General features: G+C 36.1%; 2 protein-coding genes across 3 annotated transcripts in view; one reads left to right on the top strand and one right to left on the bottom strand.

Annotated features, from left to right (window-relative positions):
- Nucleotides 1–1,101: 1,101 nt before the first annotated feature.
- LOC124077770 (uncharacterized) lies at nucleotides 1,102–13,233 on the bottom strand. The gene is made up of 5 exons (XM_046422287.2): nucleotides 13,200–13,233; nucleotides 10,054–10,073; nucleotides 8,660–8,907; nucleotides 8,235–8,557; nucleotides 1,102–8,145 (listed from the first exon to the last, which is right to left on the bottom strand). Exons 1-5 carry the CDS (start codon nucleotides 13,231–13,233, stop codon nucleotides 7,736–7,738), a joined length of 1,035 nt encoding a protein of 344 aa, XP_046278243.1. The 3' UTR covers nucleotides 1,102–7,735.
- Nipbl (NIPBL cohesin loading factor) overlaps nucleotides 8,407–14,262 on the top strand; it is a 177,595-nt gene continuing 171,739 nt past the window's right edge. For both annotated transcript variants that reach the window (XM_046422262.2, XM_046422263.2), the window contains exon 1: nucleotides 8,407–8,544. The gene's annotated coding sequence lies outside the window, so the exon portion shown is untranslated. The remainder of the gene's footprint in view (nucleotides 8,545–14,262) is intronic.

The raw sequence follows: 14,262 nt of genomic DNA, 5'->3' as shown, positions 1-14,262 counted from the left end.
TTTAAAACCCAAAAGATTTAATGTGACTACAGATAAGGAACTATCAAGTTTAAACTACTAGCCAAAACAGACAAAATTTTTTACAGAAAGCCTGTATGATGTGCAGAAAGTTCTTTAAATTAAAAACATTTATAAAGTATTGTCAAATACTACTGTGGCTCCTCCAAATTCATAGTAAAAGCCACTTATCTTCAGTCAAGCAAAAGTTTGTTTGCTTAGCTGTGATCTCAAGGAATTATCTGAATGTATTGAAGAAGGCTAATACTGATGTTAGAATTAGAAAGAAGGCAATACGAAGTTATACCAGAGAGGTGGTTTAGAAACTATGGAATTCAACAGTGTAAGACAGTTGATAAATCAGAAAGATAACTACTAAAGAAATTTGGGGTTTCGTGCTGTTTTTTAAAAAAAATTATTATTATTATTTGGTGGTAATAAGATTGAACACAGGGGTTTGTGCATGCGAGACACTCTATCAATTGAGCTAGCTAATACCCCATCCCCTTTGTACTGTTTTTTTTTTTTTTTTTAAAGAGAAATATATAAAGAACAATATTTAAAACAGTGCTAAGAGCCATAGCCAAATAGTAATGTGTGTGAGTACAAATTTCTGACTAAACTTTTATATTAAATTTGTTAGGGGTAGAGAAATTCTTTACTCAGACATGATTTTGTTCACTGGATGATGCTTTCCCTAATGTAACTATTCCTTTCTCTGGAGAGGTATGAGCTATAAGGATTGAGCTCTTTTCTTTCCTTTGGCTGTAAATTTATTGTTATAGTCAGTCTTAGATTGTTAAATAGAATCTAGATAAAACAGAACTATTTACTATATGCTTATGTATATTTTACTTCAGTGACAAAATTATTAGTTTTTAATGGACTTTCATATGCATTAACCTGCACATATCAAAAAGGAAATGGTTCTTGGTAACACTATTGCTACTTTATTCAGATGATTTTTAAAAGATCATTAGTAACTATTTTTTCCACATGTGAAAACATTAACAAAATTAAAATATAATTTTAAAAGCTCAGGCTGTTCATAGAATCCTAATAGCCTGCATTCATCACAACTTATATTTAATGGAAACATATAAATAGAAGTAGGAATACTTGTTTATTTGCGTTTTGGGCATTAAAATTACTTTAGGACCGATATGAGATGAATTTGTTTTAGATATCACTGCCATGATTAGAACTGACTTGACACCAGATGCCAATATGTAAAATAACATCAGTACATTATAACATAGCATTATAAAAGAACTGACCTGCCAGAGGTTTACTGTATACCTTCTAGTACACTACTTAATGATTTGCTTCTAAGTACCATTTACTTAGAGTTAGTGATTGCATATTGAATTTGTATGACTGGTCACATATCAATGAAATTAAATCTTTCAAAAAGACTTAATTTTGTCTAGTTCATAATGAAGATATGCTTCATGTCTTATGAAAACATTAAGTACTCAAGAAATAGATTTTTGGAATGAATAAACATAAGTTAAAAAAATACATACATACATACCTACATATATATATATATATATATGGCTAAAGCTTGCCTGGATCCTTTGTCCTGATTTGGACAGTGTTTCCATAAACCTTGTAATGACTAAGGACTAGGCTACTATAATTCTGTTTATTAATTTAACTAAAAAATGCTTGGGTCTTTAATTTTATTTTGACAAATGTTATCGAACACCCAGGTTTTTTAGAAACTTCAAATAATAATAGAGAGATCATCTCTATTCATTTAATCCATTCTCTGAGGCATTCTGAGGCTCCTAGAAGATAATAAATAAACTAACAGTGAAGTTAGCTACTGTATTCCTGTAAATATTTTTCATAAAAAAAGGTGTTACATTCTTTGCAATGGTTATAAAGGGTAGTGGAAACAATTCTATTCTCTATTTTATAGTGAAACATCATTATTTTACTTCACTGTAACACTTTTCTACCAAAACATATCCCATGTTTCTTAGATTAAGTGCATATAACTCTAACATAAGTTCAATCTATTTATTTGTACATACTTTATTTTTAAACAAGCCTTTCAAGAATCCAATTTCAGCTTTAAATAAATATAGAATTACTAAGAATGTTCACCGTTACATCTGGGTTGCAGTTCATCATGACTGTCATTGTTTTCTGTTTTTCTATCTTAGATTATTATACTGACACGTTCCCAGTTTTAAATTTCTATTTGAGTTTCTTTGCTTAATGATTGAGGAGCTTTTGTTTTGTTCTAATTCACATTTCACCATCCATAGGAAGAAAATCAGTACCTTAATGTTTGCGTATTTTACTTGTTCAGTTTTCATCATCTGGTTTTAAAAGAACTTTCTTTCATGCCAAAGATTCTTCTATGGTCTGTCCTTAATTTGAACACAAGTATATTTTTTTTCAATTTGCTTTCTACAGGTAATTTTGACATTTAAAATTACCACTTTATCCACATATGATATATTGACAGCCAGTCTCTCCTTGCTTAGAATTGTCACCCCACCCACATTTGATACATTGGTAGGCTTTCTCTCCTTCCTTGCTTTTTGTTAGACTAAACTCAAAGAAAACAGCTGCTACAACAGTTAATTCAAAACAGGAAGTCATGTGGTCTTCCTTTCCTTTCTACTCCCACTTTTAAAGACTGATTTGACTCCCCCTGCTGGTCAGTAATATATTTGTTTCAAAGTTTAATAGGTCATGTATTGCATGGGTGAAAATTTGGCTCAATAATTGAATTAGAAGTTCTTTCGCTAACTCTCTAGTAATTTTTATCTAGCTAAGGTTTTAACCATCCTAGGACTTATCACTTAAAGGGACCTGGCATCATGTCCAAAAAACAAAATTCTTATTAATGCTTTTAAATAAAATGCACAATACTGAAATCTACACATAGCAAAAAAAAAAAGGTGATAGTAATGTTTAAACTTTATCAGAACATTTCAATATAACAAAGTCCTTCTTTCATTCTTTTTGGTAAGATTTTTTTTTCATTCCAAGATGGCAATTTGCTTTGCTCTGTGATTAATAAACACTTGTTTTAAATTTGAAGGAAAGCTGGGATGAAATAAAAATATCTTTTGCCTCACATTTATTATTTTGCTGTATCAGAAATGTTAGATTAGAAAATCTAGAACAGATACATAAGTCAAAAATCTAAATACACCAAATGTAAATACACTAGAAAAAAATTCCTCCTTAGAATCCAACTATATTTGGCATTTTAACAACCTAATTTTATTTCCTACTCTTTATCTTAAGATCATCTTTCTGAAACCAGTATCAAATCACTAAAATATCATAGTGCTTCCTCTAAAATGTCTGATTTCAATCAGAAATTTCTAACATTCCTCTTTTTCCATTTTCTAAGGGGGACGAGTAACGAAAGACATGAAGTGTAGAAACTAAACTGTAAAAAACATGAACTACTGAAATTAACAAAAATAAAAATTTCCTTTTTTTTTTTTTTTGCCTTTAACCCAGTGTAAGAAATCCTTTTACAAGGCAGCAAACACACACAAAATGTTTATTAAAAAATACTTTTACCATCTTTGAGGTACTCTTTTCTTTTTTGTATTTTAAATAAAAAATGCTAGTCACAACCCACTAAATTACTTTCATGTTATATTATGGTTCATGACCAATAGTTTAAAACACTAGTCTAGGGCAGACACTTTTTGACTACAAACTAATCTATGCAAAAGGGCAGTTTAAATAACTTTATGTTGAAATTGTATTTCAGAGATGCATTTTTAAGGACCCTATCCTACAGCATTGTTCAGTGAAACATGGAGTATAACATGTAACTGGTCACTTTTAGAAACATAAGGTATAGATAGATAATAAAACCCATAGAGAAAGATTAATGAAAGGACAAAACTTTTTTTTGAGGGGGTACTTACTTGGGGTTCAACCCAGGGGTGCTTAACCATTGAGTCACATCCCCAGCCCTTTTTATTTTTTATTTTGAGACAGGGTCTCACTAAGTTGCTTAGGGCCTCACTGAAGTTGCTGAGGCTGACTTCGAAAGTGTGATCCTCCTGCCTCAGTCTCTGGAGCCACTGGGATTACAGGTCTATGCCACACCACCCAGCCAAAGCTTATTCTTTAAGACCAGAATACAGGCCAGAATAGAAGACTAAGATGAACTGAAGACATTCACGGGAGAAAAATTAATATAATCCAAACAAATAGATAAACACATTAAATAAGTCTCAAATACTACCACAAATTGATTAAGGTACTTAATTTTAAAAAAACATGAAACATTTAAGTCATTGGATATTTCTACAGTCTGCCCTCAAAATCTGCATCCTGAATAAACTCTTCATCAAATTACTTGAAAGTAATTTAATTATCCTAAATATGAAATAATTTAGGAGTCTAATCTCCAAAACATACATAATCTTTTGCCTTTCCTCAATTTTTAAAATTTATTCCTGTTAGAGATAATTTTATCACTAACAAAGGATAACTGGCAGGCATAAAATACACAATTTTCTAAATTTTTTTTATCCCTATCATTTCATATCAAATTGCATTTATCTTGAATATTATTCAGTAAAAATAATAATTCATAATTTGTCAGTTGTGTCAATTTTTGGTAATGATATTTAATACAGATAGTTAAATTCATTTAATACAGATACTTAAAATTCATTTAAATTTTTAAAAATTAAATTATAATTCATTGATCAAAAATACATATGAAAATATCCAGGAATATTCACCGCAAATAAAACTGAGCCATACAACTTATTCCTTAAAGCAAGGAGACAATATTAGATCAGATTAAAGATCAGGTTACCTTCCAAACTAAAATTGACAAGGATATAACAGTGAAATACAACACCACCCAAAATGAAGTGCTTTTGGACATAAAAGACTGAAAAATATAAAAATTAAACAAACTGATGGTATTAGGAAGCAGTAAATAAGTAAAAATGAAAAAAAGACAATGAAATCAAGAAATCACTATTATTTATAAGATCTCAACTTGGATACCTAAATTTAAGCAAGCAAAATACTAGTTGATTTGACAGGAAATACTGATAGGCACTGAAACAATTTTTTCCATTCTAATATCTAGAAAAATTTTGTATAAAAAAGTATATATTATATATATACATAATATATATTTATGTGTGATATATATATACACCATACTTACATATACATATATCACACATAAATACACACAAAAAACCCTTGAAGGCAATGACCATGTCAGTTTTCACTCATTATTTTATATCAGGGGCCTAGCATAAGGTTGATTAGCACCAAATAAGTTCTTACCAGTATATTTAAATGTGTGAGGGAAGAAACAAAAAACAATAAGATTTTAAATTAAAACTTTAGATTGAATGTTAAAATAATGTCAAGACTTTGTACCACGAAGTTTATCTACTACTGTTCCCTAGACATGCAAAATTATTAGTTCATCAGTAACATTTAAGAAAATATACAGAAAAGTAATTGTGCTTCCATAAGCAAACTGTAATTGTATTTTGAAACTGAAAAACAGATTCTGAGTTACTTGTATATTACTTAAAGCTATTTTTAAAATTAACGGGTAAACCTATAATGAATAGACTATTAGAAGAATATAACAATGTTTAATTGATGTATTAATACTTGTAAAATATCTGCCCAGGTTGTCTTGTCTTCTCCAAAAAAATCAGTAAATGAAACATGAAAATTTCTAACAGCATAACCAGACACTTATATATAGCTTCTAGTTACTAGTATATTGACTTATTTCAATTTAAAAAGCTTGGTTTCCTAGCTACTATGAAATAGAATTTCTCACATTTTATAGTTTTAAAAAATCATTTTCAATTATTATATTGCTATTCCAGGTGCCAACAGGTAAGTAACTATAAACAAACAGCAAACTAAATGGTATATTTAAATATCTGACCTCAGCTTTCACTGAACCTTTTCTTTTGAAGAAACTAAAAATAAATCTCTAGCTTTTGCTTTATTTGAAAACATAAGTAGTAGCCATGTGTGATCCTTTATATAAGGTCTCCTAACCTCAGAAGTACACACCTTTTGAATCACTGTGCTGGCAAACATTTTATGCCCAATAAAAGACTTGCTGAATGAACTTTTCCAGTAGTGCTGGATTTGGGCCGAGCCAACCAAATTCTCAAACTTCAGTTCAGTGAAAATAGTATGTATTTTCCAAAAAAGGTGGCAGGATGAAGAATGCAGTTTGAGAGACCCAGGAAACACAATAAATTGAATTAGCACACTACAGATATGATCACAGGATCTCCTAAACACAGTTCTCTAGCATGACTATTTACAAAGACCTAAAATCAAATAATGATCACATTTGTGGGCTCCTGGTGCTGTAGCGGTAGAAGCGATCGCTTTTTTTCCAGAACTCTGTAATAAGCTTCCATTTTTCTGTCTAAATATTGTTTCCACTTTTCACCATCTTTCATAAACTTCTCTACAGCGTAAGTACTTATTACAGGATACAGCGCAGAAATAAGGGGGAAGGGTATCAAAAGCATCTATCGTGTGGCATCATTCTAGCCGCTGAACATAATACCAGCGGAGAAAAATAAAACCTCCCGTCCTCCTGGAGCTTAACCATCTACTGGGGAAAGAGAATAAGACAAGCAAGAAAGATCCATAGTATCGGAAGGATAAAGCCAGAAAGGAGGCAGGGAAATCTACCCTTTAAACCGTGGCCCCGGAGATGACATTTGAGCAGAACCCTGAAGATGAGAGCCCTCTGGATGCTTGGGAAAGTGACCCCCCGCAGAGACAACAGCAGAGGCACACCCCCCCCCCCCACAGCGCAGGCCCCTCCCGGCGGAGGTCAAGGCTTTGGCAGTTAGGCATCCACGGACGAGAAGGGAAGCCACGACAGTGACTATGGCAAAGGAGCGGAAGATCTCAGTCCCCTCCTTGACTTCGGAGGCAAAGGCTAACGTGTAGGCAAGCTTCCCCGACTTTAGGCGTGTTGACATCTATAAACACAATTAACTTAACTGGATTCGCTGAGATGACAAATTTCGTCCTGTTTAAAACCCGCTTACCTACTGCACTTTTTACCTGAATAGCCCCTTTTCATCTACACAAATAAACAGAACAGAGATCTGAGGCACGATGACGTTACTTCTTGTTTTACAATAAGACTACAACGGGTACGGTAGGGTACGTATAATCACAGGTTGTACTCCAGCCTCGTCCAGTGCCTCAGTGTGTTCAACTGAGGAAAACGTCCGAAGTCCGCCGGCCCCAGCCAGCCCGCGGCCCCCGCGCTCCCAGCGCTCGGCTCCACCCACACCTGGACGCCGGGCCCGGAGCCGGCTCCGTCGCCAGCCGCTCCTCGCTCGCACAGCGTCGCCTACAGGCCTTGGCCTGACAGTTAGGGAAGAATCAGAACCACCAACAAAAAGCAAGTCCAGCAGCGACTACATATTTCCATAAACAAATGCATCACAAACACGATTCCAACTCAATCCAGCTGGGAGTCTTCTTCGCCTTCAAGGATTGCATCCTTAAGCCGCAGAAATAACCCACAGGAGGGCACAAAGTCTGGCCTTTGAGAAAGAGAAGGTATTTGATACATCCATCCTCTCGGCTGCAGGCACACCACTTAAAAAAATGCACCATCGCCGTGGAATCGCCGGCGTCCTCTGCGTGGCCGCCCAAAGCTTGACTCCCTACAGCTAAAGACAGCGACCAGGGGACACAAGCGCGGCCTTCACCCGCCGCCGCCCGCGGCCTGGAAGGCCCTCTGGGCCTGAGCTCCCCCACGCACACGACCACAGCAGGACTCGGCCCGGCTGCTGTCGGCCTGCTGGAAAATAAAGCCCGTGAGAGCCGGCCCCGAGCCGCAGCGCAGACGCAGCCCCGCAGGATCGACAATAAGAACAACATCCACAGCCGCCCAGTGCAGCAGGGCGTAGAAACGAGGTGCTGCCGCCGGGCTTCTGGTCCCGGCCGGGCTCGGGTGCTGCGCGGCGAGGCGGAGACGCGAGCCCGAGCGGCGGCGGCGGCGGCGGCGGCGGCGGCGGTGGCGGAAGTGGAGTGGGGAAGAGGGGGTGGTTGTTAGTGTTTGGCGCCGGCGGAGGGAGTCATTCCTGCAGCTGCACTTCCGGTCGGCATTTTGTTCTGAGAGGGAGAGACGGAACGAGAGAGAGACACACACAGGGCTCCTTCCCCCCGCCCTCCCCCCCCTCCCTCCGTCGGTACCGACTCACCCGACACCACCAAGCCGCAGGGAGGGACGCCCCCGCCGACAGGAGGATTGGTTCCCGGGTCCGTGGCGATGCCCCCCCGGTAGCTCGGGCCCCTGGTCGGGTGTTTGTGAGTGTTTCTATGTGGGAGAAGGAGGAGGAGGAGGAAGAAGCAGCGATTTGTCTTCTCGGCTGGTCTCCCCCCGGCTCTACATGTTCCCCGCACTGAGGAGACGGAAGAGGAGCCGTAGCCACCCCCCCTCCCGGCCCGGATTATAGTCTCTCGCCACAGCGGCCTCGGCCTCCCCTCGGATTCAGACGCCGATTCGCCCAGGTAAATTCCTGCTCTTTATTTCGGCGGCGGCGGCGGCGGCGGCGCCAGGTCCTCAGCGTCTCTCCTCCTCGCTCCCCTCCCAGCCGTTTCCTTAGCGGCCCCAGGTCTCTTCCACGGGCGAGTCGAGAGTTCGCTTCTCTCTGGTGGCAGCCGCCCTGGGTGGCGGTGGTTTTGTACCTTCTCCCTGCCGGCTCCGGTGACGGGGACTGGGCTCCTGCCGGGCGGCCGGGGAGGCGTAGGCCCGGCGGAGAGTGCAGGCCGCGGGCCAGCGGAATCTACTTGAGCTCGGGGATTAGGAGAGCTCCGGGCTGAGCGGAGCGACTGCTGGTCGGTGACAGGCCTCGCCCGGGAGAGGAGCCGTAGCTAGCGAGGAGGCGGAAACAATACAACTAACAGCAAATGTGCCCCGATCGTCCCCATATTTACAACTTTCCCGGTCCCGGAGTGGGGAACGTCCCAGTGAAACAAACAACCCCCCTTCTTCCCCCTGTGACCCCATGAAGGGAGGAAGTAGTTTCAGTTAGTGAGACAAATGTAAATACTCAGACACGGATACGGTGGTAATTCTTTCTCTTTTAAAAACTTGTTTTGGACATTGGAAAGTTAATAAAGACTCATTTTCTTTTTGAAAGAATAAGATCGTCCACATGAATATTTAATATAGAAAACCATGGTGTAGTAGACACTACACAACCCCCCCCCCCCCAGCTTTTTGTGTTGTTTGACAGTGTGTGTTGCACATGGACTTTTTATTCAGAGACAAGTATAAAGTACTTGACAGGTTTACTCTCCCACTTTATATTTGTATGCGTTATGTAAGGACAATTTTAAACAACTATACATAAAACACTCAGGTACTTACTGACCTAAACGTGTGCAAGCATACAAAGAATTTTAAATGTTCTGAGCATTGTGCCAACAGAAGGCTAAAACCAGTTTCTTTTCTTTTAAAGGATAGAAATTAAGTTATACTTAAAATCCTTAGGAGGTTAAAAAAAAAATGTAGAAGGTACCATCCTTTCATGTCAGGGCAGATCTTCTTGAGGTCCCAGGATTGTCATTGGCTGTTTGTGCCATGATGTTTGACTGTGTAATGAGAGAGGTGTCATTTTAATAGGTCAAATGTATCTGTAAATGCTGGAGAAAAATATCAGTTCTATCTTAACAAGTTCTAGTTCACGAGTAAGTTAAGTGTTTGGAGCCTGTTTATGGAGGCCTTGGTAATGTAGATTGTGTTAAAGGGGAAACACTAATTTAAAAGTCCTCAGTCATACAAATTGTATAGAAAAATGCATGTACCTCTGTTAGTCTCTTTTGATACTTTGTTTCATATTCGCTGAAGGAAAACTCTCATTGGTTAAAATGAAGCAACACTGCTCAATAAAGTCCCTTGTTTTACTAGTGGGTGTTACATTGGTTCAAATTTTTTGTGTCTTATTAAATTTTTATTGTCACTGTAGAATAAGTAACTTTTCTGGAGGTTATTTTTGAGTTTAGCATCCTGCTTACAATAAATTGTTCCACATTTCCTGCAAACGATCGGATAAATGTTAAAAAGAGTGAAGTTAATATAGCTGTCACGTACTAGGCATGTTTTTAATGCTATAAATCCGTGTAGTAGTCAGTAGCGTGTCCGTGATTTGTATTGGTCAGGGAGCAGTTTGAATTTTAAAAAGCCTGAAGCTCCTGCTGAGCCCCAATCCCGGCCTCCCTCCCTCCCACTAATCTCCCATTCCTGTCTTTGTGCTGCCTGCTCCTGTTAGACACTGTTTGCTACGGGGCCTCAGGCCTACAGCGGGTGGGGGGCTTGCGGGTGGGGGGATTGCCAGGGAGGGAATGCAGAGAGGAACACTTCCCGTCTTCAAAAAACAGAGGGTTTGATTTGGGGTGGGGTGGGGGGGCGGGTAGGTGCTTCATTATAAATGTTTTAAAAGCCCTCATATGTTTCTGTGATCATCTTTACAACTTTTATTTAATTAAAATACTGAGATGAATGTCAAGGGATGAACATATTTCCACTAAAGAAAATGCAAAGAGTTTTCTTGCTTCGTTTTCATCAACAGAAGCAACTTATTTTTAAAGTTTTATAGTTAAAGGGAGCCTTTTGCAGATGTTTGAAATCAGTGCGTTATCAGTTTATATAATTGATTTTTTTTTTTCCTTGAGTCTTTGGAATTAAATTATAGTTAATTGGTTCCTCTTATTTTATTTTCCCACATCTACATACTTAATAATTTGTAAGTAATACAGGTTGTGTGATAACTTTCATTAAGATAGCATAATCATTTCTTCAAAGTACATTTGAAAATATTTTTGGTTTCGCTCAACCCAATTAAAGAGGTCATTTTTAAAGGTGAAAACACAAAACCTAAACTTGAACTCTAAATTTTTGATAACTTGGTGAGAGAGAATAATTTGTTTCACTATGTTGTACTTTTGCTGTATTGGTTGAGCTAATCACCAGTGGTTAATCTTGCTTTTCATTTTTAAAAAAGTCAGTTAAAAGAGACAACCAGTAAGTGTTCCCAGTAATCTTATAATTCTAGTTACTGTTTTTGGAGAAATATTTACTAATGTACCTAAAGGAAATCTCATGAATGTGGTTTTTCTCGAATCTGCAGTTACCAATAACTTACATAATTTGAAAAGAAAGTAATTTTAAATATTGGAAATCTAGTGAATCAATGTCCAACATTAAATACTTAATATTTCAGTGCTTTGAGAGGTATTTTTAAAGCATTCAACTTTGTTTACTAAAGTTGAGTGCATTTTTGAATCTCTGCTAGGAATCATTATATTACTGTTTAAACCTTAAAAGAAGAAAAAAAATTGTATTTGTAGAAAAGTGACAATTTGAAATTCTTTTGAGGAATGATAAATGAAAGTTTTTAATATGATAGCAAACAAACTTTTGGTTCTGCAACAGTAATCACTACTAAATTTCAAAAATATTCTGAACGAAGATATAACAGTTTGAACAGTTTTCTCCTTTTTGGGGAGCAGGACTGCCTGATTCAAACGTAGTTTCTAAGGCTTCTTAAACTAACTTCCTATTTGGTTTTTGGTACCAATCCATCATCAAATTGTCATAGAAACACAAGAACCAACTAAATCAGATTTTGACATGGCCTATTGTGCTATTTTTTAAGTTTTTTCAAAATAAGATGCATAATTTTCAATGGGAGAGTAAATAAAAATTAAGTTTGAGTTTTCTATAATTGCATTTAACTCTCCTTTTAACTGATTGGGAGGTGGGGTAAATAAAAGAAATAAAATAAAATTTCCTTTTAGAAAAATGTACTTTTAATTTTGTTTATCATGTTTATTTGCTATAAAATATATAGGAAATTCCTGTCTAAGTACCTTTATAGAAGTTCGATAATTAACTGTTTAGTTGAAGATGCTTAGTTGAAGTTTAGTTGAACTGTTTAGTTGAAGATTATTTTAATATCTTAAGCATAATAAGTTGACTTTGGGGATAACTTATGGTCTTACAGCCTTTAAAAATCATTTTAAAATTCATTTTTAAGCAGTTTTTCCTGTTTTCAGCAGTTGTCATTTATAATTCTTTGCATTTTTAATTGGTCCCTTTCAAGGTGATCTGAGTCCATTTATAAATATTCTCATATTCCTGTGAGAGAAGTGACCAGCATGATTTCTATTTTTTGATGAAAAACTTGACACTTAGAGACCACGTGATTTGTGTAGCTGCTTGTAGTGAGTCAGTTGAAGGAGTTCTCTGACATTAATTTTTTTATTAGAGTATGTTGCTTTAAGAAATGTCTGAGCTCTAATTTTGAAACTAGGTATTGCTGAGTGTTAACACTAATACCATTTGTGACTTTTTAAATTATATGAGCTTAAGATACTTTTCCATTTTTTTCAAAAGAGGGATGGTATCTGTTTGCTTGTATTTTCCTTGTATTAAAATAGTACTTTCATATTAAAAAACCTGAACTTGTATGTATATGTTTGGTATTTAAATGACTGCTTTTATTTTTATATGTCCCTGTGAGGGAATGTAAGTGATTAATTATATATGTTGTAAACAATATGTAAGGTTTCCTGAAACATTTGGTTTTTAAAATTTTCTTTTAAAAAATGAACATAAGTAGAATTACAGTGGTTCTAGTTGATTTAAAAATAACCTTTATAACCAGGTATCTTAATTTCAGGCCCTCATTATAATTTTAAGGGGAATTTTATGTACCTAGAATATTTTGCCCGAGTAAGTTAAGTAACAAATGTGATTTTAGATACTTGTTTTGGTGTAAATCTGGAGTCAGTTTTAATGAATTGAGTTTTGTGAGACTGCATTATATTTTAAGGCATATTCCCTTCTTTTCCCAAAGTGATATTAGATTATTTCATGATATACCATTGCCAGCTAAGATTTTTACCCCATAAAATTTGAGGGCATATTATTTACTAGGAATTACTTTAAGTATACCCTTCATATTATTACCTCATTTAATTCTTCTTGCAAGCCCATGAGTAGAAACAGTTATTAACCACAGTTTACAAATGAAGAAACTGAGGCTGGAAAGGCATCAGAAAATTGCCTGTAGTCTTACAGTTAGTAAATGATTAGTCTGGTATACATTTATTTTTAAGGATTTCAGGGTTCTGCATTTCTAGTTTTAACAAAATCTTACCTTTGGTTGCTCGGTTGATTGGCTTAAATGTCATTTTGTTAGAGATACATACTTGAGAGAAAGAAACTGGAATAGAATTCAGGCTGTATATCTTGTACATATTCTGTTTTTGAGATCAGAAATCTTTGTTATCTTTTATTAAGATGTCTGTGAATATTTTTACTTAATTTTTTTATATGCATCTATTTTCACGGAAAATTCAGCTTTAGGAAATGATTTAATTTATAAAAATATGTACAACCAATTATAGTAGATGAATTAATAAATTAGTATGACTAATAACTTTAAATTCCAATATTTACATAGCAAAAGAATTTTGATCCTTTCAAAGTAATCAACTGGGGAGTTTGTATACTTATTCCAGAGCTATTACCATTGCATAATAACCTTATGGGAAACCCTTTTGTGATTACCTCTTAGAACAGTTGATACAGTTCTTTACTTATCCTATTATGAAAGTTCATTTTTGGAGGTGAGTTTGAGTTTTTAAATATAGTAAGGAAATTAGGACTTAGTAAGATCTTTTTGTATCAGACATTGTGTTGAGTGTTTTTACATTTGTGATATGTAGTATCATTGAGTGATTTTATGTGTCAGGTACTTACATGAATTTTCTCAATTCTTCAAGGTACAATATAAGGGTAGGTCTATGATAAAACTGACTTATTGGAATGGTTAAATGACAAGCCCAAAGTCACACAGCTAATAATTGCAAGAAAGTAGAGAATGGACTCTGGAGTTGGTGCTTTTACTATCATGATTTGAGCCTCCCAGTTACCCAGTGAAGTTATAGTGTTCTCATTTTGCAGATAGGAAAATTAAAGCTCATCATGTCCAGGAAGCTTGTCCTTCCTTAGTGGCAAATCTAGCATCTAGATAGAATTCTAATCCAAATATGTCTAATTATAAAATACCTCTATTCTTCCCATTCCCTGTCTCTTTGAGATTTATCATACAAATTTTGACACAAAGAATGAGTTTGGATATAAAGTAAGCAGACTGTTTTTCTTGTTTATTATAAAGAGATTTTTTGCTGTTGTTAGTTTTTGATGATGGGAATCTA

Source organism: Marmota monax, unplaced genomic scaffold (genome assembly GCF_021218885.2).
Source record: "Marmota monax isolate L192 unplaced genomic scaffold, Marmota_monax_Labrador192_F-V1.1 WCK01_AAM20220418_F8-fsc00077, whole genome shotgun sequence".
In the NCBI taxonomy this organism is placed as follows: Eukaryota; Metazoa; Chordata; class Mammalia; order Rodentia; family Sciuridae; genus Marmota; species Marmota monax.
This window is presented reverse-complemented; position numbering and strand designations above follow the sequence as displayed.